Source organism: Rhyacophila brunnea, unplaced genomic scaffold (assembly GCF_057557595.1).
Source record: "Rhyacophila brunnea isolate RB1 unplaced genomic scaffold, BYU_Rbru_1.0 scaffold_7, whole genome shotgun sequence".
In the NCBI taxonomy this organism is placed as follows: Eukaryota; Metazoa; Arthropoda; class Insecta; order Trichoptera; family Rhyacophilidae; genus Rhyacophila; species Rhyacophila brunnea.
In genome coordinates this window covers 24,004,923-24,032,554 of record NW_028233339.1, presented here as the reverse complement: position 1 = coordinate 24,032,554, position 27,632 = coordinate 24,004,923, and the positions used below count along the sequence as shown (strand labels likewise).

General features: G+C 31.8%; 1 protein-coding gene across 4 annotated transcripts in view; it reads left to right on the top strand.

Moving 5' to 3' along the window:
- The window catches only part of Arms (Ankyrin repeat-rich membrane spanning), a 133,403-nt gene that overhangs the window by 63,969 nt on the left and 41,802 nt on the right, over window positions 1-27,632 (top strand). The window contains exon 1 of one of the 4 annotated variants that reach the window (XM_085958408.1): window positions 16,882-17,017. The exons of the other annotated variants lie outside the window; for them this stretch is intronic. Coding sequence (XP_085814534.1) covers window positions 16,964-17,017 — 54 coding nt within the window. The 5' untranslated portion in view covers window positions 16,882-16,963. Of the gene's footprint in view, window positions 1-16,881; window positions 17,018-27,632 lie in introns of those variants that run through there. 4 annotated transcript variants of the gene reach the window in all.

Sequence of the window (27,632 nt, the reverse complement as noted above, 5' to 3'; positions counted from 1 at the left end):
CACGGTCCAAGTACCATCCAAGTATACTTGGATCGAGTGCCATCCAAGTGACAGCCTCATACTATTTATTCCTATCCAAGTGCACTCATATGAGACATCTTTATACTAATTATTCCTATCCAAGCTACTTGGACCGCGTCATACTCATCCAAGTTAACTTGGATAGGAATAAATAGTATGGAGCTGTCACTTGAATGAGACATCTTCATACTAATTATGCCTATCCAAGTCTACTTGGATCATACTTGGACCGTGTCAACGCGGATTTAAGGCTATACTTCAGTTGAGGCATGGTCTAAAAAATCGTGGCTAGGCGATGTGCGGATTGTGCAAATGACGCGTGCCGAACGAAATATAATTTGTCATAAAAATCCAACATGTGTCCATTTAATGTTATGTTTATTGTTATATTACTAATAATAATAGTAAATTCATTTACATGTTTTTTTTCAAGTAGGTACATACGTCAAGTTTTTTAGTCATCTTTACACGATTTAAGAATATTTTCATCCAACGCCATGACAAAACAAATAGACGTGCGGACACCTCTACATCAGTCTCCGATTGGCGACTAGTGAGAAATTTCATCGCTTCTACTATTGAAAATATTTGCCGTTTCACTGAAGTACCTACGCTCTTGAAGACAAGTTTCAGCGATATTTTTTTTTAATATGTCAGTAGGTACGAAGTAATACCTAATAAGATAAACGCGTTCGACCAGCGCACTTTTTTAAAAGTTTTTTTTTTTATTTTAATTTGATCTTTAATATTTAAAAAAATACTTGAACTACCTCCATGTTTAGGATGTACCTAATACGCATCGTTTTATGCCCTTTATTAAATACATTGAAAATTTACATCCATGTTCATGCTTGATCATAATTTCTAATTTAAAATATCGCTTAAATTATTAACTATTATCATAACCATCGGAATAGCTTATGGATTATCAAACCTTGTCATATTTTCTGGAATGGCTGGATCTGAAAAAAAATACGTGTGTACTAACAAACCGCCCTTTGGCTCCGGGAATACAGGGAGGGATCACAGGAGAGAGGGGTGGAATGTTTTTGGTGAGAGGGTTGGTTCAGGATGAACTTTGATTTTGCAAACGTATCTATTGAGACATGGTAGAAATTACAAGATAAGCATAATATAATATGTTTGATTACTTGAGCGCGTGTGCGGGAGGAAGTATTAAGTTAAGAACCCGTCTTCTTGGTTCGACAGGGAGTTCGAAACGGAATTCAAAAATACTTTTCCAAGTTTAAATGAGGGTGAATGTGAATCTGGCATAACGTCAACCAAATGCATGGCGAATTGGTTTCTATGTACGCGCGTAGGCGGGAAGTATCCACGTGGGTGATGTCACAAAAGGGTGTGTACCTACCTACATTACGAAAATGTTTTTACTTCCTAAATCATATTATTAAATCTATGTCATAATCATCATAATGCATGAAATTTTATATGGGATTTTTTTAAGTAAAAGTAACAATTAACCCTTAGAATGCTACGCAACGATATATCGTTGTTTTTGATAATGGCCAGAAATGCTAACAACGATCGTCGTTTTGCTTTTCATGGCTGAAATGTTAAGTTGATTTGTGAACATACTACTGAACCAGTGGTACGAAACATTGTTTTACCATCTATTTAGTTGTATTGTTGTGTAATATAACCCGATTCATATGTTTTGTTACTGGGTAGGTTTTGAACTTATAACTATTGTATTTTTTTTCATAGCATCACCCTTTTTACAGTAAAAACATTAATTCCAAATACAGTTTACAATGTAAAAATTTTTTTACAGTCAAAATTTTTGGTGGAAGGACAATGTTTTATTTTATCCATTTGAAACAATGGGTAAGTCTTTCAATCAACTCAGTGCTTAAAGTAAAGTGGATTTGTGCTATATAAAAACAGTTTCATTTAAGTATAAAAAAATTATGAAATAAAATCATTTCCAATACATATTTTAAATGTTCCAATAAACAAACACCATAAAGACCCTTTATACAAATCACGCATATTGTACGCGATCTTTTAACGAGGCCACCATGCAAAAAATTTCTTTTCGGCCGGGTAGTTTCCTAATTCCACTACTTTGTATCATCCTTCGTGTGGGATAACCGATTGTTTCCAATAACTGGTAAAAATTAAAACTCCGTGCGCGGATCGTGCATTTCGTTCGCTCTCGCGATCGCCCGTATGATGGAGCGAGAAAGAGATATGTCAAATACTTTTAAGGTGATTCATCAGTGAAACGCCAAATAATTTTCTACCATAGGCGCGACGAAATTTTGCACTCGCTCCCATTCTGAGAGAGCATGTAGAGCTGGAAGAACGTCATTTTGCTTCGTGATGGCGATGGCCGTAATAATTCCTAAATCGTGTAAAGATGACTTAAAACGTTACCCATTTACTTTAAAAAGAAAACATGTCAATGAATATATTATTATTGTCACTGATAAAACAATAAACAGAACATTAAATGGACACATTTTGGATTTATAAGACAAATAATATTTGGTTTGACATGCCTCATTTGCACCCGCGACCCGCAAACCGCGCATCGCCTAGCGACGATCTTTTTATACCGTGTCTCAACTAATGCATGGCCTTAATAGCACATGCAGCGGACGATATCAAATTGCCTCATTATCTATTCAAAACGATAAATTAATTACGAAACGTGTTTTCATAATATTCCGATTTCGCAGAATCAATTAGAGTGGTAAGGTGTCTAAAAATAATACAATACTTTAATTTGTCGACAATTATTGGTAGTAATCCTCGACCGGATTTTGCACAACATCGTAGCAGCCAAAGGGTTAATATTCAATTCACGAATACATTTTTGTTTTTAATACATTTCATGTAAGTATCCCGTATTCCCGAAATCGTGATTAAAAATACTAATCCCGAGATTACGGGACTGAAAATTCAGCCTGTGATTGTAATCCCTAGTAGTTGTGTCTCTTTACAGGAATCAGCAATTAATATCAGCTTAGGACATCTGTCATGTACACACGTCAGTGATGTAATATTTGCGTGTTCGAAAAATCACTTAAAATGAATTTCCCGAATGCGACGGTCGTCTCCTCTGTTACTGGCCATTTGTTATCGGCTGACAGATTGATTCGACATTTAAAATTATTGATCGCGTGCCAGTTTTGATTCACCATTTAAGTCATAGACCATTAACTTTGTCAGCCGTTCGATCAGCTATAATTAACATCTAATTGAATTGACTTCGTTATTCGCAAAGAAAATTTCCTGATCTATAACTAGGGAAAAGGTCTTCCGGTAGCTTGAACTTTCCATAAAGATACACAGGTACCTAAGTATGTATTGTGCGTATTATAAAATAAAACTTGCTAACATTTAAAGGTTTCAGGTTTTACAATCGAGGGGTTGAAAATGTATGTTTGTACAAGTCATGATTACCCGATAAATGTAATCATTTTTATTCATTATATTGATAATACAATATATTGCCATAAATCACTTCACCAATTTATATAAACCATTTTATGTATTTTTTTTTTATTCAATCTTGTATATAGGTACACAAGGGTTTAAGAGTGTTAGATTATTTATTGAAAAAGCTTAGAATATAGGTATATACTAAACCTGTAGGTAAATTAAACATTGAATTAAAAAAAAAACACATTATTCACAAGTACAAGAACGTCGGCAATGTTGAATTTTTTTGAGAAATTCATTCGGCTCGCGTCATTTGTACCCGGAATCCGCGCATCACCTAGTCGCGATCTTTTTAGACCATGCCTCATTCGTCGATTTTTATTGTGGTGACCGCTCCACAGCTAGACAAGCACAAAATTCAGCAAAGACTGGTGAGCTTCGTCGCTTCGTCTGGTCGCAAAAAGTATAAATACACACATATATCTTTAAAAATACGATCTATTCTATTCAATAGAAAAAAATCTTATATATTTGGCAACAGTTAGGACACCATGTGAGTGTGACATTGCGATGATGCATCCCAGGGCAGGGCGTCCCCCGGCCCGCGGTTGAAATGTGGGTCGCCCAAAAATAGCTCCATCGGGCTCCGCAATTGCGTGCCTACGTATGCAAATCAAACATCGTTTCAACACTCCATAGTTTTACTCTTTGGATTCCGGATGATTTCTAAACAAAATATTTTGATTATTTCATGAATTTTGTTTGTCAAACTTTTTACATATATGATGTGCCAATATTAAAAGTTATACATTATATACGAAATGTATAGATATATAATAGCATATATTTAGCCCATAGCTTGGCGATGCTTGGTAGAATTTTACTAGGATTTGGTATTAACCGCTTAATTAATCCTTGTTTAGGAAGCAAGAAAGCGGAAGCAAAATATGTTAACATATCTAACATGTTTGCCATTCATCACTATATATATATATATCAGATAAAAGGTAATTTACCATTTCGCCCCTAAGCGAGCATTTGCATACTTTCTAGGAATGTTTTTTAACCATTCACTCTACCCGTTCCGTCCTTATCTAAATCAAAATATGGAAGCAAAGTAACGTTATTATATCATATATATGGTAACGACTCCATATTTCATATTTATTTGCTTTTAGAAAGAGTTTTCATAGTAAAAAAATTACTAAACATTTTTTTGCACAATTATAACCACGGAATACAAAGACTATAATTTATTTTATAGCAATCCATGGTGGAACTGCATTGTATAATTTGATTAATTATTTCTTGACATAAATAAAACACAATTTTATAGTACTTATTCTACTTATTTAATTAAATTTTGGACCGGTTTCGTCCTCCTCAAAGGGATATTATCAACTAAATAATAATCTTAAAACAGGCACTTATCAAACAAAATCATAAATGTGACAAAATAACCTACCAATATATCGCAACGAACGTCCATAATAATCAATAGCTATTAATATACAATTACAGAAATTAGATATTAATAATTCTTGATACGTATAACATTAAGGAAACTGCACCAACTATTCTAAAAATTAATGAATCCTAATAAAATAAAATGAAACAAAAAGTATTTTCAAAAAACATTTCAATAAACACACATATTTACGTTTAGTCAATATTCAATAACAGATTCAAATTTTAATTATTTTGGAAATATATATTAAACAATTTTATTTATGGATAACAAAATAAGTCAAAATTTAAAAAACAAATAAATAAAACAAAAATAATAAACAATAAATATAAAACGGAAACGACACAAATTTCATGGATTAACAATTTATGGATAAACAAATAAAAGGAAACATCAAAATTTAAAAACAAATAAAACAAAAATAATATTTAATATTTATTGTAAAAATACTTCTCATTTTCTTTATTATTTTGTTAAAGTTATAGGCACTATTTATGCTACATTGTGTATTACCAGTCAGTCCTTGGCGTAGGCCGTAGAACATCCACTAATTTCGTTGTATGATTAGCGTGTTGCTTTGCTCACATCAGTCGTCATAAGTGAATTCTGTAATTCAAATGATTACTTACCACCGGAAAAATAATAAATACCTATAACAAAGAATTTATCATGATGATAAATAAAATGGGACTAAAATAGTACATAACGGTTTGAAAATATATAGGTACTTACATAATATGCGACGTAGTATAGTGAGTGTTAATATTATATTTAACTTGACCGTCACTATTTCGGAAATCTTGTTGACCACGCCTTTATTTATTTCTGTACTCCGAACTATTTCTTGAATTTGACAGTTCATAACACAAATGCCTCTGCCGTTGTCTTTTTGTCATACAAATATCGTGTCTACACGAATTAATATGCGTCCTATTCTCCGCCAGCAAGATGTTTAGTATAGATTAATCGAAAAAATATGTTTCAATCAAAGATGCTGACATTGAAGAAATCCTTCTTTATATATATGTAACCCGGGCATGATGGAAGTGAAATTGAAAATAGATTACTAAGATTAATGAATTACCTGCAGCTGGTTTCGTGTTACATGTTCATTTTTAGCAACTTTCACACTTTTATCAGTCACATATGGCGATAATTTACATATAATTTTAGATTTATTCAAACGGTCAATTCCTTATTTTTTTAAATGTGCAGACATTGCAAAGTTAAATCCTGTAAATTGAACGTATTATTAATGGATGCTATTATTTTATGAATTACCTACTACATAATAATATAATATTGACCATGTCGAACCTGAAACTTGTTCGACTTGTATCGAAGTCAAAAAGTTCACACATGTAGACATGACTTCATGTGGTAGTACAGACTACAGACCACGTCAATAATTATTGTAAGTATCCATGTAGGTACATAGGCAGTCAAATACACCGTTTCATCATTATATAGATTTATAGAATATTCGGGTGAATAATCATGTTTGTCATACTAGGTATAAAATAAAGGAAATTTAAATTAGCCGCCAAATAAAAAAATATTTGTCGAGATTCTCGAGAAATCAATAAACCATTCTCGAGAACAAAATAAATATAGTGTGATTAGCCGAAGAATTTTAGCTAATTATATTATTAAAATTCACACGACTATATGATTATACTATAAATTATTTAAGTGTGATTACATTTTTATACCATTTCAATAGAGTTATTCAAATTTACTGAGAGGTTTAAAAAAATTTTAAAAAGCCGAAAATGATTATTGATCATCACCAGACTGGTGAAGTCTGCCTGTTAAACGGAGGTAAACGATTACAAGAAACTAAAATATATTTGATAGTGTAGTGTATTACTGTATTATAAATTATGATATAATATACATGCAGATGCGTGTATGTATAGTAACTCGCCGTATTTTGTAAATTTCAGAATAAACGAAACATTTTCCATTTATTTTTGTACATAAATGATATTTTATAATTCTCCAAATAGCCGCGCTAATATTCATATAAACGTTAGTTACTATTACAGACTCAATAATTTAATTGTATGTATTTAAATTTAAAGTAGCCATAGTTTCTAAAGTTGTACTTACTATTACAGACTCAATAATTTAATTGTAGGTATTTAAATTTAAAGTAGCCATAGTTTCTAAAGTTGTACTTACTATTGCAGACTCAATAATTTAATTGTAGGTATTTAAATTTAAAGTAGCCATAGTTTCTAAAGTTGTACTTACTATTACAGACTCAATAATTTAATTGTAGGTATTTAAATTTAAAGTAGCCATAGTTTCTAAAGTTGTACTTTTTATATTTTACGTGTGTAATCATAAATTAATCTACCTATATAGAATTATGTTAAAACTATTTTTACGTAACAATCAATATAAACATTAAAAACAGTCTTTTAGTACCAAGCCATCGCATCTCGTATCATATTATTAAATAGTAAGTAATATAAAATAATTCTTGTCAGACTGCCACCTACCGATTGTTTCCGTAAGTAATTTATACGGCTATTTGTAGTAAGTCTATCGTAGTCGTATCGATTGAGTTTACTACTTGAAAAGTGTTGTCAACAACACCTGATTTGATTTCTAATCAAATAAATAAGACATTGAGGTAATATTTCGATACATACCTGGAATACCTTGATTTCTTATCTAACACAATTTTTGATTAATAAATTATCCCTATGCAGATAAGAACATAATTAAACAACATTTTTACACGACTAAGTATAAAAATTACGGCTGTTTTACATAACAATTAGATATCATTTTAATGTGCTACGAATATAACCGTTCAAGAGTGTTCTCATCATGAAAAAAATAATTAAAATACCGGAGAGCCCATTGGTAAATATTATGTTTTGCAGCTTTACACTATTTATATTTTGTTTTTATAACATTATAATAAATTAATAAAATAATAGTGATAATTTGATAATATTAGTTTATTTTTACATAATTTTAAGGCTTTTATACAATACTTCGCTATACATTTTTATTATACCAGCTTACGAATATGTCCGATATTTTAATAACAAATGGCATCTTTCAAGCTTCTAAACACAAACATATCAGGTTAATTAGTAGATATTTTATCACATAATAATATCGAATCGTAAGCTCAATGTATTATTGTTATGGTTACAATGTAGTGAATGCTAGTTTCTTGGGAAGTTCTTCCTGGAATGCTCTGAGCACAAGTGCGTTTCTCGTTCGTTATGCTTGGGTATGTATCCAAAGGGGGTGTGTAAGACGTGACAGGTAATGGATGCAAATTCTTACTCATGAATTATTTATGTTTTTTTTTAAGTGCGTGATGAAATTAAACTAATTTTAATTAAGTATTATATTATTAAAAAATCGAGTTCCGTCATGATTATGTATAAACTTTACAATAAACTTTAAATTAAACGGTATGCAGCCAATGAGATGTCGACTGGTTAGTATGGAGTGATTTTCAGCCAATGAGATTTTATATCTCCATGAGCACCGTGAAAAAATTAAACCTCATTGACTGGGAAATAGCATGGAAAGGTCATCCAGCAGTGTGCTATCTAGGTTGATTAATATTATAGTAGACAGGTGCTAGGCGAACGTTTAAACCAGTGGTTTTCAAAGTATGCGCTGCGTAGCCCCAGGGCACCTTAGGCTGTTTAATAAATTCAGGAAATCTTAATGGGGAGTATAATTCTACTCAGGACATCTGATGATATTAAACTATTTTAATTATTCTATTATATTATTTAAAAAATCGATTTCCGTCATGGTTATGTATATCAGTGGTCTTCAAAGTGTGCGCTGCGTAGCCCAAGAGCACCGTAGGCTGTTTAATAAATTCAGGTAATCTTAAAGGGGAGTATAATAATGCTACCCGTGAGATCTGATGATATCATACAATACAATTCAATGTATGTAGTGATAATCTACATTGTAAAATGATTAAACTAATCGATACGCAGGTAAGTATCTAAAACCGTTTAAGACAACAATAAAAATATAAAGTCTAATTGCGACGTTAATAAACTGTTATACAATTGTGAATGTGTATATCATAATTTTAATAGTATACGTCTTATACCCGTTTAAAATAGCCATATAATGAAATGTAGATAAGTAATGAGTTTACATAAAACAATATAGTAAAAATTTTAAGGGGCGAGATTTTGACTGTCTTTAAGGGTGGGTTTGGAATGTCATTGGGTAGCTGTGTCTAGCTTGCTTCAAAGATTGAAATTGCATGGTGAACACCATGCTCACCCATAATTGGCAGATTATCAGTCATGGATTGCGACCCCATGCAGGTTATTGGGTGTTTTCTGTGGGATCGCCAGCTGAACATTAAATTGCAAAATATTGACTAAGGGTTCAAAATTTAATATCAAAATAAATTGAATAATATGCAACTTCATGGGACGGAATTCTATATTTACATAACCTAATTATTTGTTTTCTGTAAAATTTATGTGTGTACGTGTATTTATGTGCTGCTCGGAAAATCGATACTCGATTAATCTCGTCTACCAAAGAACAGACAGGAAATTGAGAATATAATGTACTCTCTTCAAACAAGATCATTCATTTACCGGTGGAAAAGAAAACAACTAGTCTTTAAGAGACTTAAAAATGTTTACCAGTAAACACTCGAGAGACTAGTAAAGTGAAACTAAATACATTTTTGCTTGTTTAAAAGTAGACGCAAACGCAATACAGAAAAATATAATGTTTGACTGTTAACAGAGACCAATATAATAAATATAAATGATTGATAGTAAATCAACACGAAGATAACAGTAACGTGAATGAAAATGAAACGATTTCGACCATGTATAATGGTATTTTTTGATTATTTTCAATGGGTTTTTTCACGTTATTAAAAAATATTTTATATACCAATGTGGTAGGGGGAGGTTGAAGATTACTTATATATTATAAAAGGAAATGGTGATTCGAAGTGTTATTTTTTTTGGAACATCGTGAAAAAACTTTATCACACGTGGGGCGACGTGAACCGAAAAAGTTTGAAAACCACTGCAAAAGATAGACTTTATTTTAAAATATTATATTACCTACCTTCTTCGTATTTGTCTGGTTGCTCTTTAATAATCGATTTATATAATATTTCTCCATTACGGGCGGGATATGATAATTAAAATGCAACTTCACTGACCTCATTTAAATGTCATAGACACGTCCAAGTGCATAATGTTCTAGTCTGATAAATATGCAACAATTAATAACGTTTAATAATATATTACTTTTTCTGATGTCTTCCAATAAACAATCAATACAATTATCATTGAAATGATAGCGGCTGTTATCGCCGATTCTGATTTTTTCCATAAAATAACCGATCAGTGACACTTTGGTACCTACCATTACTAATTCTCGAATAATACTGTGATGTACTCAGTATCTTCAACTTTTATCAGTCCCATGTTTGCCATCCGTCGTGGCAGGTTGTCTTCGAATAAATCTTATACTGATATTGTATCAGATCGTTGATGCGATAATTCACGTGTTATTTACAATTATTTGTCGAATTTCGCAAAATATCTGCGTATTTCGTCAATAAACATATTTTTATTTACGCGGTATCTACTGATTATTGTGAAGTGTCGTTGATTAATATCATGATTGTTATACATCAGAATGCGTGTTTATTATCAAAAAGTTATGTTTCTGATGATGGCTGATATAAAAACATTGTTATATAGAAATAGATAGATAATAATTCGGCATTGAAAACCATGTGCCAAGATGTCGAGGAGCAGCAGCACTTCTTCAAGGGAAGTTGAGAGGCTTGTCCCCTCCGTTATCCCTCGGAGCTACGGAAGTCTTTTTCCTTACTACCGTTTTATGAGAAGTACGGTAACTACTTTGCAAAATAAGGTACATACAATAATTATGGTTCGCAAGAGTCAGTATTGCATACGAGTGTATATCCCTTATGATATAACGCCGCGTTTACACGTGTATAGACTTTGTTGCGCAAGTCTAATAGCGCCTGTACACGTGCAAGGATTTACTGGCCCCAATAGTGTGTATTTTAAACTATCGCAATCATGCATGTTTACACGTAAAAGTGTTGACTGTCTCACCAATCTCATTTTTCAAGCGTAAACGAGACGTGATGTTATCATTGTATGGTGATATTTGACAGGTTGTTAAAATTGTTAAACGTCAAAAATATTTTTTCGTTTTCCGGCAGGTTCGTCAGGCGCATATCTCCTGTACAAGTTCCAGCTGCCGCGTGAAAATTCAGAAGTTTCTGAACTTTTTTAATCCATGTATGCAATCTTGCAACTTGCACAATAATACGTGTTTACACGTGCATTTTCTTGTTATGTCGCGATAATACGTACTTTCACAAGTAAATGCATGCACATGTAAACGGGGTATATAATATTATGTCAGTTGAACATTCAATTGTCTTGTCAGTCTCGATTTTCAAGTGCTAGCACAAGGTGAAAATATTGAATAAACTTCATATTTCTCTTTCGAATAGTTTTAAGACGAAAATGGTGATGATGATAATTTAGAATAACATATAATAAATAACATAGATGAAATGGCCGTATATGTAAATATAAATTGATTTTTCATATGCATTTTTAGTGCATCAGAGAGACGGCTTTAGAAATAATTTGCGCATGACGAAAGAAATTATTTGTTTATTGATACAATGAAAAAATCCCAAACATCATCCATTGAGAAAATGACACCAATGAGACATCTAAAATTACAAGTAACTTAAAGATGTAGCTACTGGTGATTCTTTTCCATCTCTACAATAATTTCAAAATGTACAATGAATTTAAATATTATTAAAGAAGTTACGATTTAGTATGTGTAGTCTGCATAAATAAGATATTATACAATTATCACGCATAAACAAGTTTAGCCGTACATATTTTATTTTCGCTGGCATATGAATTATCACTGATACATGAAAAGTCAAAAGGCTTTCTTGATCTGTGCATGCATATTTTATTTTTAAGTCACGTAAGTAAATGATTCCTGGCTCCAGCAAATCCATGCACATATAAACTAGGCATGAGTGTCGCAAAAATGTCATAACCTCAATCAATTATCATCATTGTCGTTATCCCTGTTAGAATACAATGACATTTTGAAAATGCTGTACGTACTAAATTGTTGATTAATTATATTTTATGAATGATTTTCTTTTATGGATAATAATAATAATATTTGAAATGACTACCTTCTGGGTGTTTAGCAGAGTGACAAGATAAGTATATTGTCAACTCAGTTTGCAGTGTCGGTAGTTACGGGTGTGATTATAATTGATTATATATGGTAATATAAACATAAATAATATGCCAAGCTACAAACTCAAATTTGTGAGCCAATTAGTAATCTTACAATATTGATGTGAACCTTGGCTTTGAATACGTTTTAAGACTGAATAAAATGTTGGTGTTATATTATATTAGACAGCTGCACGTCGTTATGTAGATTATCTTTCGGCCGTAGGTTACTTCGTAATTTGGTTGTTATTATATTGACATTTAATAAAAAGCCAGTCTCGCATATAGGTATATTATGTTGTTGCAAAGGGCACTGGTATGTGAAGAGTTGCCACAATAAGTTTACCACGAAGCTGTTAATTGCGACACGTAGTTACAGTCCTAAAAACTTATCTGAAGAACGGTCAAAAATAAAACTACAAACTACCATATGGACGCCATTCGAATGTCAGATTGGGTAGTTTTCAACTGTGGCTCCCCCATCAAGTCTTCAGATAAGTTTGTAGGTCTATACTCCAAATGTTTTCTGTATACCTGTTGTAATATATCATAATATTATGTTATTATCTCGAAAATATTGTTATCGTTGATAATATTTTTGGGCCCCTCAATATGCCAATCGACCCAATATTGGATTATGACCGATAGATTAAGACTCCTGATCAAGATTTATGTATAAAATGGTTCCATAAATAATATTTTAACTTAGTTTCCATTAGTAGACTGAGTATGTACCTATTTCACCACCCATATTATTTATTCGTGGACTCACTACAACACAGTACATAATCCTGTCGTTCGTTTTTTTGTGAATTTGTTGATTTGTTTAAATTATTTTTCGATAGTAACTTTACATTACCTACACATAAAGTTACTTTGTACGTTAATTGTTTACTTTTGTATCAACGTATACCGACATATACCGACACTGTTTATATGTTATCAATTATTGCCAATGAAAATTACATGTCTTGTAAAAGATTTACAGTTATATGCGATGAATGTCAAATAATTTCTTCATATTATTACGTTAATATTTTCTATAATATTCTAGAAAATATCACTTTTGATGCGAGGATACTTTGTTATCAGTGTATAAAATAAAAAAATAAATACATACCTACTACGTAGGTAATGTTTATGTTCATGAACGTTGGGTTTCCCAAAAAATACTGTACTTTGTATTAAATACTATGATGGACCAGCCAAATATTAGGTTCAATGTCTCAATACTTATGTATAATAATGTTAGGGTAATGATTCGTGTTCTCCTAAAAAGGTTTTCAATTTGTAGTGTAAATAGGTAAAACTCTGCATAAAGTTTTTTAACTATGTATTTAATTACACTCTACAACTGATACAACCTTAATATTCTTCTACAAATCTACACACTACTTCAGTGTGCATATTGTGTACTTATAATAAATAATTAGAGATTGCTGTCCCGAATATCATTTTCTATTCCGGGATTTAGAGATCCCGGTATTGATGAAAACAAAATGAATTTTACCGAAAAGATATTATTCTACTTCGAACTAATTTGATTCGAAAATAGAATGTCTACAGTATTTTCAATGAATAAAAACAATTTTATTTATCAAAGTAACCGACAAATAAAATAATATAACAAAGTGGATGTAACGGTGTTTCCATTATCTGAATGCGATATCATCTAAATTTGCAGAAGGACAAAAATATCTTATTACCTGGAAAATTTTGCGAAATAAAACCTGCGTCATTTTCATATAACAATATTTGATATTATTCATCTTAATTAATTTACGATCGTATTTGAGTTTAGACAATATTATTTTGCTAACCGGTGAGAAACAATATCAGAAGGATGCTTTCAGCTTAGTTTTTATTTATCCAATAATGCAAACAGCTGTGGTTTTCGCATCCAATATGTACACTTCTGATCAAATATCTAGATGTAATCCGATAATAGCTTTAAAGATTCACTTTATTAGATAATTGGTTTGTTTTTATATCAGGGGTGGTCCGTGGAAATATTCAAATATACTTTATTAATAACTATATTATAATCATACGACATAGGAATCAGGTAAAAAAACCTAATTACGTTTAAGAATATTTTGTATAAATAAAATCTAAACATATGAAAGCTTGCAACGCGTTGTAGATTTATTTGTAACAATCTTCACACTGTTATCGATCGCATCTGAAAAACAACAGGAAATATGCACAATTATTATAGATTCACTTAAATCAATCAACTCCATAAATTAATCGACGTACAGAATGATGTCAAGATAATTCCTGAAACATGAATATATTTTGAGTGGATGGTATTGTTTTATAAAACACTATATAATATATTCACATTATATTACGGATATAGGTATAAGTGTCGGGAAGAGGACAGACAATATCAATTATTGTAATTATTATGTAGACTAGAATATTTAAATAAACAATCACAAAAACGCACGCACGTAGGTACATCATAACAAAACTTCGAAACTGTATGCGTAACGACATCGAAACGTCGAGGAAATAAGGAGGAATCACGTACGGTGACAACCCAAAAACTACGAGATCTCTGTCTGCATTGCAATAAAGGACATCATTGAAAATATGCTTTCATGTCTTTACACCGGTGTCTTCACACGCAGCGTATATAATCGCACGATATAAACTCGTGAGACCACTTTCCTGGCTATCAATGGTCGCGCAATAACGTGCGTCCGTCTGATTATCGCAAATTCGCTTTTTACTATAGTGTGTCCAATTTTAATAATGACATTTTATGGGAGTTTAGTTCTGATATAATTTAATGGTAATATGCGATAAATTTGTTATAATATTATCATCAATAATTTTGTTATGTCAAGGGTGTAGAATATAAACTATTTTTTTTATAAAGGTCAAAGATTTCATTTCACATAATATGACGTCTCAAAATGCATGTGATCGTGATAAAATAGATGCTTAGTATAATCTTAAAAGTGCACAGGCTTACGTGGGTAGGTAATATTGTCGCGAACAATGTCATCATAAGTAATAATTATGTTCTCGTATGTCTTTTTATCTATCACTGATATTGACACTTCGATGGCTACTATTATAGATAGCTTATTTTTTAATCATAATGAGAGATACACTATTTCCACACTTAATTCGTTAGTGGTAGCAAACCTTTGTTAAATTTAAATGAATGGTTTTATGAACGAGAATACGTATTAACCAGCCAATTTTTACTAGGTGGACACTTGTAGGCCAGCTATTTTTGGAATAAAATAAATCCCTTAAAAATATGAAAGAGGAACAGAATTATAAATATTTGTGAAAACTTACCAAATCAACATATTTCTCGAGTTTATCGTGAATGTTTTCATAAGAAAATGATAAATATTGTTTAGAAAATATACACAAATAGTTTATACAGGAGTGATGACGTTTATAAGAACGCACGAGTTAACTCGTCCATGGCCTGACGCGACATACGTGCTTTGATGAGTTAGCTCGGCTCTGCCAGTAATCAGGCTAAATGTTTATTGTGATTATTACAAGGGAGTTGTTTTTTATTAGAATTTTAATAAATATGAAGGAAAGCCATTACTCCAATAGACAGTGTTAATATAAATAGTAACTAAACGATTCTATACGTAGGTACTCAAATTAATATTCGCGATTAATATCTGTGGTGTTTGAGTAAAAAATGTCAGCTTCACTTTTAAATCTTCCTGTTAGATTCAATTTAATACTAAATACATAACTACCTACACAATTTAATACTAAATTAAATATGTACCTTCATCGAAATTTATATTGCGCAGTCTAAGACCTCTAAGACGATCCTAATTCAATTTTAGATTGACGATAATTCAGTTATAGTTTACGTTTACACGGTGACGGCTTTTCGTGAAGCAGATGAAGTAATCTTCGTCAGAAAGTACGAAAATATTTAAAATATGTTCGAGTATAGTCTAAAAAATCAGTTTTAAAAAATCCTGACAAAACTTGTCACACTCACTAGCAGTTTATCGTGTAGCTAAAAGAATAATAAGGGAGCCTCCAAATATATTAGTGCCTCGGCAGTTACAGTTATTTTATTTTAAAACAGCATGTCATACCGATTTTTGACAGTTTAAAATTTACATTTGACTTGGGTACATTCCCTACCTACGCCTTTTCGACATTATTGACAAGTTGTGGATGGACGCTACCGAAGAGCAATACGCCGAATTGAGTAAAAAATCTTAAATAATTGATTCTTCTTAAATTTCTAATTCAACTGGAATTTATACTTTCATTATGTAAGTTGTTTCTCGCCCTTTGTGATAATGATTGATTCTGTTGGCATTTTATTAAATTTGTCTGTTATCAAAAAAACATTCTACAAATTAATCTATTCTAGACCGAGGCTGCAATCTAGACGTTTCACTTTTTGACAATATCAAAGGCGCAGCTGTAACGCATCGCGTTTCAAACACGTGAGCGAAAAAAGACTTATTCAGCTTTTTTATCGCGCACCATCACTGCAATAATGATTGCAAGAATACTTCCCTATCTGAAAGTAATATTGAATTTATTCAGTCAACATCGTATCGTATCGCATACTTTATTACACGCGTATGCTGTTGCGAACAAACTGTTTTGCTCTGCAAACTAAAGTGTTTGCCTCAGATTAAAAAGTGGTGGAAGGTGGCTTTAGTCTCCGTCGAACTGTCCTGTGGGAACGTAACTTTGCCGAGTGCTGCCTACGTGTGATGTGAGATATCTTCCCGGCGAATCTAGTTTATATATGGCGTCGAAAATGTTCAAACACTCCTCCTTTTCGAGGAGCTTTCAAAGCCAGGTATGCCCCAACGTCTCTATAACAATACCGACGCAAAAGACGAATCATAATATCGCTACCTGAAAGCAACAGTTGAATAAGTAAAAAATACCAGCTTCGAGATAATTATTGATCTTTATTATCTGTGTCATACAAATGAAATAGTTAACTACCTATACGTTTATTTTGGTTTTTTTTCTGCGGTTAATACATAGTTGATAGTGGTAAAGGTTTTTTGTAAACAGTGGGGTATTTTAGTTATCCCACTGTGAACTTACAAGACAATTTTAATAAACGCAGCGGCATTTTTTCCTAAGAGGTATTACATTTTTTTTTAAATCTCGGTGGTTGATTGATCATACTTACAGGTATAGCTTTCTCTAATCGATTGGCATACTCAAAATCGACTTTTTACACTTTAACCCACTGTTGCTTTTAGATACTTATCGATATTAGTTTATTTAATTTTATCTCTCAATACAATGTAACAATAGTGACACATATCGGTAAATTAATAGTAATATACGTAATATAACCAGTAAGGTACGAACCACACTCCACCATAATCAAAATAGTAAAAACTATTTCGTGTTTGTATTGAATTAAGAATTTGGTCGTCCTTATAATTAATAGTGGGCGTATTGAGAGATTATCAAATTCATAACAGATAACATATTAATGTAGTGAATATTTTAATTGAGTTCCTGAGGATTTAACGAATACAACTGGATCGGTAACCAACTTGATTAAATCAATATGCGATTATAAATTCTACATAACCGATTTAAACATTCTGTAAATGATGCATTTTCTCTAATATTTCAGGAAATGTATTGATTTTTAATTGTGTTTATTGATTTATTTTTTGTTTTAATGACAACTGTTTTAACACAATGCTTACGGGCCCTTTTAATTAATTTTGTAAGTAACGTGTTAATTTGCATTTGAAAAGTAATTAGCAAAAACACAATTTTGTGCGGCCCGTAAGCTATGGATTAATACGGGTTTTATGAAAATAATAAGGACATTATATATTATAATATGTACCATGTCCACGGAATATACTACAATGTTGATAATAAAATGTATTTAGGTATCTTTTCATACAAAGCGGTTACATGTATTATAGAATAATACTTTCATATCACTCAGGGTGTAAAATAGTTTGTGTTTATTATAAGAAGCTCAGAATAAAAATGCATTTATACGAAAAATATCGTTTTATATACATATATCTACCTACCCTTTTTTATAGTATTCTCGATAAGACATATATATGTTTAAATCTTAGCAGTGTATTAGGTACCTATAGTTACGTCACGTCGGAAACCTTGTACCTACCTACCCATTTAATATGAAAACATTGGAAAACATAAATAAAATTTCCGATAACTAGCTAGGTAACTACTAAATTTAAAAATCATCGAAAAAAAATATCTGGATTTTGGATTTATGTTTATGTTATAATAATTTAATCGTGTTATTTGTAAAGCGGCTTTTTGTGATGTTTATAATATTATTACCATCATTTCGTTTCATGTTTTAAATTTTAATGTAACTATGTCCAAAGCTTGTTTGTTTACCATTTCTTGTGCATCTGGTGTGGAATTGTTGTATCACATTGTAGCACAGATCAACATCTGTGACTATTTCGGTTTTTAATGTCGGTCAAAAACTCAATTACTACGATCGTAACGTTATATAAATGCTGCATCATTAAATTGTTTATGTTATCAGAAATCTATGCAATGTGTGTTACTATTAGTGTTGCATTATTACTTTTTAATTTAAGTAAGTACCATAAATTTTAATTAAATATTTTAAGCCTCAGATCTAATGAAAAAAAATCCGAAACGGCCTCATCTTAAGATATCTAAACTATATAATTTTAAAAAAATATATATACAAAATTAGCGACAAGAAGGAAAGTTTTTTTGTTAACTCTACTTTCAAAACCATTATAATTGAGTTCTATCACGTAAACGCCAATTCAATTAATTAATTACTTAAACTATAAGTAAGTCCACAATCCAGCGGCCTGTGATATTGAAAATAATTCATTAAAGCAATTTCGGTTCTAAACAAACTCCAATATTTAGGAATCAATGATGGATTTAACCATTCGGGGCCCTACTCGCAGCACCAAGTGGGTCCCAATAGAAAAAATATATACCATCAAAACATTTTAATTACTTTTCTAAAAAAGTGGCGATAATATGCATTAATTTATATTTAATAATTTTGTAAATAGATGCACGAAATATTGTTCTTATTATTTTAGACTGTATTTTTGTTCGCATTTATTATATTTTTCAAATGTCCTAGGATTATGGCTATTTCAAGTCAATATTTTTACATTGTTTTAAATTTTGGGGATCCTACTCCTGCACGCACTCAAAATAACGGTAAATTCGCCCCTGTTCGGAATATATTGATATCTATAATTTATTACTTACTTTATTGTATATAACTATATATATACCATGACTTAATATAATGTTAAATTAATTATTATTTATTTTATAATTTACAACATAGGTATACCTATATGTATGTTTCACTCTGTATTTTTTACTGTTTTGAAATAAAATTGTATATAAACTCCTCTTGTATTAATCTTAAGTCAATGTCGTGTTTTAATATTCAATAACACCAGCATAAAACTGACTGACGTAAAAGATAACATTGAACTCATATAAAACTTACATGCATATCAAATGACTTTAATATAGGAAACGTGAAATATTGATTTCTCGGCTGTATTTAAGTAAGTAATAATAATAAATAACTATAGCTTGATCCTACCATAAAATAAAAATCGTAATAGAAAACACTGCATTGGTAGTATCGTGGATTGACAATATTTGAGGATAAGGTTTTATGTTTCCGATGTAGAGTGCATTTTTGTTGCTAATAGAAATTTACTCCAATGTCACATACCGTAAATGCCAATGGACGGAATCCGTGTATTAGTGTATAAAAATGTTCCCTTGGAAATTGGACCGTATTATTACAAAAACGCAACGTAATAATTTTATATGGTTTTGAGAGGCGATGGTACGAATAATATACGTATCTCTAAAATCTAGACCAGTGATTCCCAAATTGGGACCAATCGCCTACTGTAGACACGAGGTAGGTTACACAAATATGTAGCAAAAAAACAAATATTATTAGGTAGGTACCTCATGTTTATACATGTATGAATCATCTTACGTGTAAAATAACCCATCGCATTGTTAATGTAATGTTTTCCAACCAGTATATTTTCACTGTATATGTTTTGAGTGGTTGAACATCTTATTCTTTCATCCTGTCACGACCCAGCATATGGGCATAGGGCAAGCATAAGCTCGCGCCACCTCCCTCGGTTCATCGCCAACTCTCGCGCCTCCCGCTATGCCAGACCTGCAACGCGTATATCGCCTTTGTAGCACCGCTGCAGGGTAAGGGAGGGCCGGCCACGGCGACGGAACCCTTGAGTCTGTGCCACAAGGGTACGAATTACCGCACTCTCTGGCGGCATCTGGAACACATACCCCACCCACGTAAAATGTTTCTTCGTGATTACCTCAATCACCGAAGGTTGCTGTATCTGCTCACGAACTCGAGTGTTTGTAACGCGGTCGTACCAATGTACCTTTGAAGCTTATGCGTCAATTACATTGAGTTTCTTTACGAGCTGTTTGTTGGCGAATTTAAAAGCGGGCGATTCAGCTACTACGGTTTGATGATTACACCCAAAACTTTCCATTCGCTGAGAAGCCACAAGCCAGCGACTATTTTGACAGAACGTAGTTCGTTTTTTTACTGGGAGGTTGCTACTGCGCTCTACTGCGCAGACGCAGAAAGCCCATACGTCGGCGTGTAGCGTGTAAAGTTGACCGGCTTTCAACTTGTCTCGTTAGAGTGTTTACAACCTGCTTGTTAGCTTATTCGATGATTACACTGGGCGACTTCACAGGCAGATTGTAAATTCACCAACATACAGCTCGTAAAGAAGCTCAATGTAATTGACGCTTTAGTAAGATGAACATGAGATTGAACATACTGCTTGAAAAAACAACTAATTAGGTTTTCGCCTGTAAGTACAAGTACAAAAATTGAATTTTGGATAGGTTTTTCATTATAACATAATTTATATGGGTTCTGATGAAATAAATGTTCTAAAGAGGTTACGGAACAGTTTGATAAACTAAACAAACAAGTGAATATTTTACCCACTAGTTTAACTATAAACGTGCATGCATATTTGCATTTAGATTTGATTCATATTCAGTATATTTTAATTGACTCAATTGCATATTTCTTATCACTTATCAGTAGTCGTTATCACATGCACTTTTGACAGATTGAAAACGTTCCTATTGCGTATAGTTTCCGTACTTATGACTGCCATATTATATTATAATCTCGATAATTTAATATGCAAATAAAAGATTGTCATTTGGTTTTTTTTGTTTTTTTTTTATTATGGTCTTAGTGTTGGTACAAGGTAAACATTAATCATTATAATCTATCCGCCGTGAAAAAAGTGAAATAGCTCAATCACACATGCTGCTCATCAGTGGCGTGCGGCAGTGGCAAAGGGTGGAGATGGGCTGTTAAGATCCGATAAAAATATTGTCAACTTTGTCAGTCAAACGTATTTGTTTTCATTGAACTTAGACTACAATGTTTAGATAGTGTCCATTAGTTTTTAAAATTCAATTAAACCCTGCCTAATCTAAGCCATAGAAGATAATAGTCAAAAATATTTGTTTACCTATAAAATATATGTTATCGATTATGGTTTGGTTTAGGCAGGACTTTGAGGCAGGAATTTAAAAAACTAACCAATACCATCTGTGATTGTATCTTAATTCAACGAAAACAAATAAGTATGACCGAAAAAGTGTGCATTATTTTGTGGGATCGCCCACAGCATACCTAAACTATTATGGCTTGGCTTAGGCAAGGTTTAATTAAATTTTTAATACTAACCAGCACCGGCTGAAAATTGTATTCTTGGTTCAAAGAAAACAAATAAGTATGAACGACAAAGTTTAGTGTGCACTATTTATGTCGAATTTAACAGCCTACCGTGCGGTCCATGGATGCCGTAGATGCGGAGCATCCCCAGAAATATTCGAAAAATACTATTAATAATATTATGCATTATAATATAGTAAGTAAATGTTACCTTCGAATGGTTGTATAATTTATACATCGCTTGTGATTTTTTTGATTGATTGTTATTATTTATATTCTGTATTATTCAATGACATTAATATGGACGAAGCATCTGGAAAAAAAATGACACTCACTTTTTTGTCGGGTCTGCCGAATGACATAATCTGTTCTAACGCCATTACAATAAAGGTGATATTGCTATAAATTCCCGATGCTTTTTGTCGGGTCTGCCGAATGGTTCGGTTCGAACGGGTTCATTTAAATGAACATTGACACTAGAAACACTGTTCTAACGCCATTACAATAAAGGTGATATTGCTATAAATTCCCGATGCGTGATATCGCATAATGGAAATTGCGTGACGTCTACCTATGTGTGTGCGAATGATGCTATGCGCGAATTTACTTGCTAGCTACTGTATTGAGTGCGTTGTCCATTAATAATGTCATTGGTATTATTCATATTTTCTAAATATTCTTAGAATATTCCAGAGATCCTACTCTGCTATAAATTACATCATACTACAGCATCGGTTGCAGACCACAATCCAATTAGTACTATATAGTATTAATCGAGTTAGCATTTACTTGGTAGAATTCCATTTTACAAGAAATGAAAATATAAATAATACTATATTTTATATATATATATATATATATATATATATATATATATATATATATATATATCTATCTATAGTACTATATAGCAAATAGTATGTGCCTTAACATGTATTTTTCAAATGGAATCCCTACAAGCAAAAATCACCGCACCCAATGCTTTCCACGACTTTTAACGTATTTAATATTATATCTACTTATCTTTGGCTCCATAAATCAATCAATAACTTATTTTAACTATGAATTCACAATACAATACTTTAATATTCACTTTTTTTCATAATTTATGTAATTATAGAATACAGCTGAACATACGTATATAAACCGTTAAAATTAAAATGACACCAACGCTTGTAAAATGTTACATCGTATTGACAAAAATTGATATTAGATACATACCGAAATACAACGTGGTACTGCGCTGAATTTTATTGGTCATTGCGCAAGAGAAATTTCCAGATGGGACAGCATGTATATATTACAATCCTAATTCTTATCGAGTATCATTAATTTATATTATTTTAATATAATTATAATATTTGAATCGAAACCTCTCTAAAAATATATAAATAATAAAAAATATAAAAATATATAATATATAAAAATATAATTTGAATTAATTTATAATATTTGAATCGAAACCTCTCTAAAACAGTTCTCAGTTCCATACATTAGCGTACAAGGCAGACTATATTTAGGCCGTGGCAATGAATTGTGAATTACGATGCTAGTGCCAGTTATTGATTATCTTCGAATACAATGTGGTAACTCGTTCGCAATAAATGAAGATTTTCGATTGCATATTTCATTGAAATTTTTACCATTTATTTACAATGCAACAATCATCATTTTCGTCAAACAGTTTACCATATTGTATTCTAAGTATGAGCAATTCCTAGCACTACCATCTAAGTCGACAGTTTCGTGTCACGGCCTGACTATATAGTCGGCCTTGATTGAAGCAGTATATTGTGGACGCAGTGTATGAAAAAGAAAGTGATAAATACATGTGAAAGTAACGGAAAACGACTTTAACATGTATTGTAATAAGTATCAATTTACAAACTGCCTTAATTTATAATAGGTACGGCAATTCTATTGTCATTTTAATTTATAATTTAAAAAATATATAAATATGGCGTATTTTTAAGAGAAAAGTCAGAAAAGTAACTATATAAAGCGGTTTTAAATACGTATTACATATACTTTAAATTACTTACATTACATAAAGGTGATTCTTACAGGTATTTGTCATGACTAGGGATTCCAATCCCGGGATCCCGAGCTATTTTCGATACTTATGAATCCCGGGAATCCTGGTAAACATAATCCCGAATCTTTCGGGATTGATTTTCTTTATCATTTTTTATGGAAAATAAAATAAAAACAAAAATATAACAGAAAAAAATACTTTTAATAACAAATAACTACATTAGAAATAAACTGAGTTTGAATGAAGTTTGATTTATACCCATGTGTAAGTTGCCGATTCATTTTATTTTTTAACTTAAATTAATAAAAATGAGAAAGATTGGAAAAAACAATGCTTCGCACTATTAACAAAGAAATTCCACCATGATCTCATATGTTTTACGGGAGTTTCATATTTGGCTGACTAATTAGTTACTCTCCCCATTTTTTTATACAATATTTTGTATCATCCGTGAATGGTGTCGTTTCTTGTCACCATGGACGTCGAAGGGCAATGAAAGTAAACTAAACATCGCGTATTCAACAAAATATTACATATATATGGGTAAGTGAACCTAACTGAAAAAATCGTTTTTTTTAAACGGTACATGTTCTTACATGATCTTACTCCCTACTTCATTTATCGTTTGTCAATTTATGACTACGGCCGTATGTTAGCTTAACCACTGGGAAATGCCAATAGAAATTGCGTATTTCAAAAAAATACTACCTTATTCTTAAGTCAACGAAAAAAATGCCAATCCCGGGATTGTCAAATTGTAATCCCGAAATCCCGGGATCAGAATTTTGGCTCGGGATTGGATTCCCTACTCATGACGTGTCTATAATGTGTTCTGGAGAGAGTACCATTTTTTTCATTAGAATGATATTGTATGGAATATCTTGTAGATAAATTATTGCGTATCAATGGTTCCAATCAGGTAGAATTAATTGGGATAAAATTAAGTGGGATCAAATGATTTTTAATATTATTATTGAATAGTTCTGAATTCTAAATTTCGCAGCGCCACTTCTATCAAAACACGTGAAAAACCTTGTAATGGTATGGTCAGATACTATTTCTTAATAATGGAAAAAAATATATGTCGAGGGAAAAAATTAAATTTATATTTTTTGCCAAACTGGTTTGTGGGATATTTATAAAGTTATTGTGTTCTTTTACCTCAAGCCAAGTCAGTATGTAAATAAATCTTATTTTTTCTATTATTCTCCGAACTTTTTATAAAAAATATGGTTCCAGTAAATCTGAGTGTCCGACGATCATTACTCAGAAATAACTTGGAAATTCTATTTGTCTAGTTGACGTGTAGTTGCGATGGCAGTTTATCATATTATTTATGTATTGACGTATTATAATTATTGTTACGATAAGTTAACCATCTAATGCTAAGTACCCACGCACGTTCTTGTTCGATGGTTTTGCTCGATCGAACATTTTGGTTTGGAAGCATGCTCGTCGTTGCGTCACACGCTCGAGCAGCTCGACACAAGACGCTCAGTCAAAGCGTCTCGAGCCATGGACGACGAGCGAATTTCTGTCGAACATCGAGCAAGAATTATGGCCCTTGAATCTTTTGCGCATCGAGCCGTTTGCTCGATATCGTACAAAAAAGCATCGAGCGAGATGGTACACATTTTGATACATGTTAAAATAAGCGTAAAACCATCAAGCAAGAACGTGCGTGGGTACTTACTTAGCATTAGCTGTCAAAACTGTCTATCTCGCTACAGCCAAGAGAGAGGCTGTTAAAACATATCACTTTTTGACAGTTTAGAGTTTTAGACGGTTTACTTATTGTAACAATTAGCTGCCGCAATACATAAATATGATAAACTACCGTCGATACCGCCTTGTGTATAGAATAGCTTCGCTGAAACGGTTACAGGTAGGACTTGCTAATGAGTACCCGGCTTTAGGCTTTATAAATTTTACCCTATTATAACCATTGACCATGTGGACGCAGCATCCATACAATAAAATCATTCTTAAACATATGAATCTGGTTGATAAATTAACTGAATATTGCAATAACTGTTCACATTGCTAATTCGCATTAATTAGGTAGATATATACTTCAATTGTATAGTAGATGTGGTTGAAAAATAAATTCTATCTTCGTTTAAGAAGTGTGCATTCACCAAATTTTTCGTTCATGACTGATCGACTTCATACTTTGTATTGTTATTACTTATTAGCAATAATAATTTATATTAGAAACATATCAAACGTTTTGAAGTGTATGTATCACGTAAACAGCATGTAAGTTTGTATTCATAATAAATTATTGTTCTGTATTTCCAGCAATTTTCACGTTTTGCTATTATGGCAATAAAAAATATTGTTAATGCCTTATTTTAAACGCTAAATAGACGCACACACGCAACCTCAACTAATATTAGACTATCGAACAAATAATAATAACCGAGAAAGGTCACCAATTTCGTTCTGTTTACGCCAGCGTTTCCCTTTTTGTGATCCAGCACCCAGTAGTTACATAAATCAGAAATAAAATTAACCCAAAATTTCGTTCGATATAACTTATATATTTCCTCGTTAGATTTTGGTTCAGCGTTATGGCTTCAAAAATATCCAATTAAAGGTAACCGAGAAATCTCGTCGAGAATTTTCAAGAAATAATCAGAAAGGGCGAATCTCGAAAAATAAATAACCAGAGATTTTGAAAATTCAAATTTCTCAATCAACAATCCGAAATCCGAAAGAATTCGAAAAAATGCTACGAGGAAAATAAGTGATAAAAGGAATCTGATACTAGAAAAAATTCGACGACTTTGATCTGACATAGAAACCCTTCATTTCCCTGGGGAAGAAAAAAGCTTCACTTTGAACCGGAACGGAATAAGTATTTTATCAATTTTCGGCATTTGAACATGTACCGTTTAAAAAAATATATATTTTTTCGGTTAGGTACATGTTCAAACACGCGCTTTAACATTATTTTACTCCCTACTTCAATTATGGTTTGTCAATTTATGGCTACGGCCGTATGTTATAGCTTAACCACTGGGGAATGCCAAAAGAAATGGCGTATTTCAAAAAAACACTACCTTATTCTTAGGTCAATAATTATTATCAAGCAATCATTATTCGTAGGATGTTTATCACACTTGAATGATCAAAGACATAGCTTATAATTAGTATCATTAGAATTATCTTCAAATCTGTTAATCTTGCCCATTTTTTTGAATAATAAAATGCCTAATTCTTGTCAAATTTGGGATCACAGAGATTATCAATATATTTTTTTATCGTAAATATTTCACTATAATAATGTCGACATAAATTATACTGATGGTTTTATAAATGCGTTTAAAAATTAATAAATGTAAAAAATCTTAACACCACTGCACATTTATGTACTGAAATATGACTATATTCTAAAACATTAGAGCGAGAGGTTTAAAAGAATACTATTTTATGTAATAAAAATACTTTATGCAGTCATCAAATGTTTAAAATAAATATAAAGGATAATAAGGCTTCAAAATTATATAAATATATGATCTACAACGTTTAAGGTATGTCCAGGATCATGCTTTGAAAATAGAAAAAATGCTCCATTTTGACCCACGCTGAGCACGTCCGCCCTTCAATTTTCGTTAAAATTGTTTG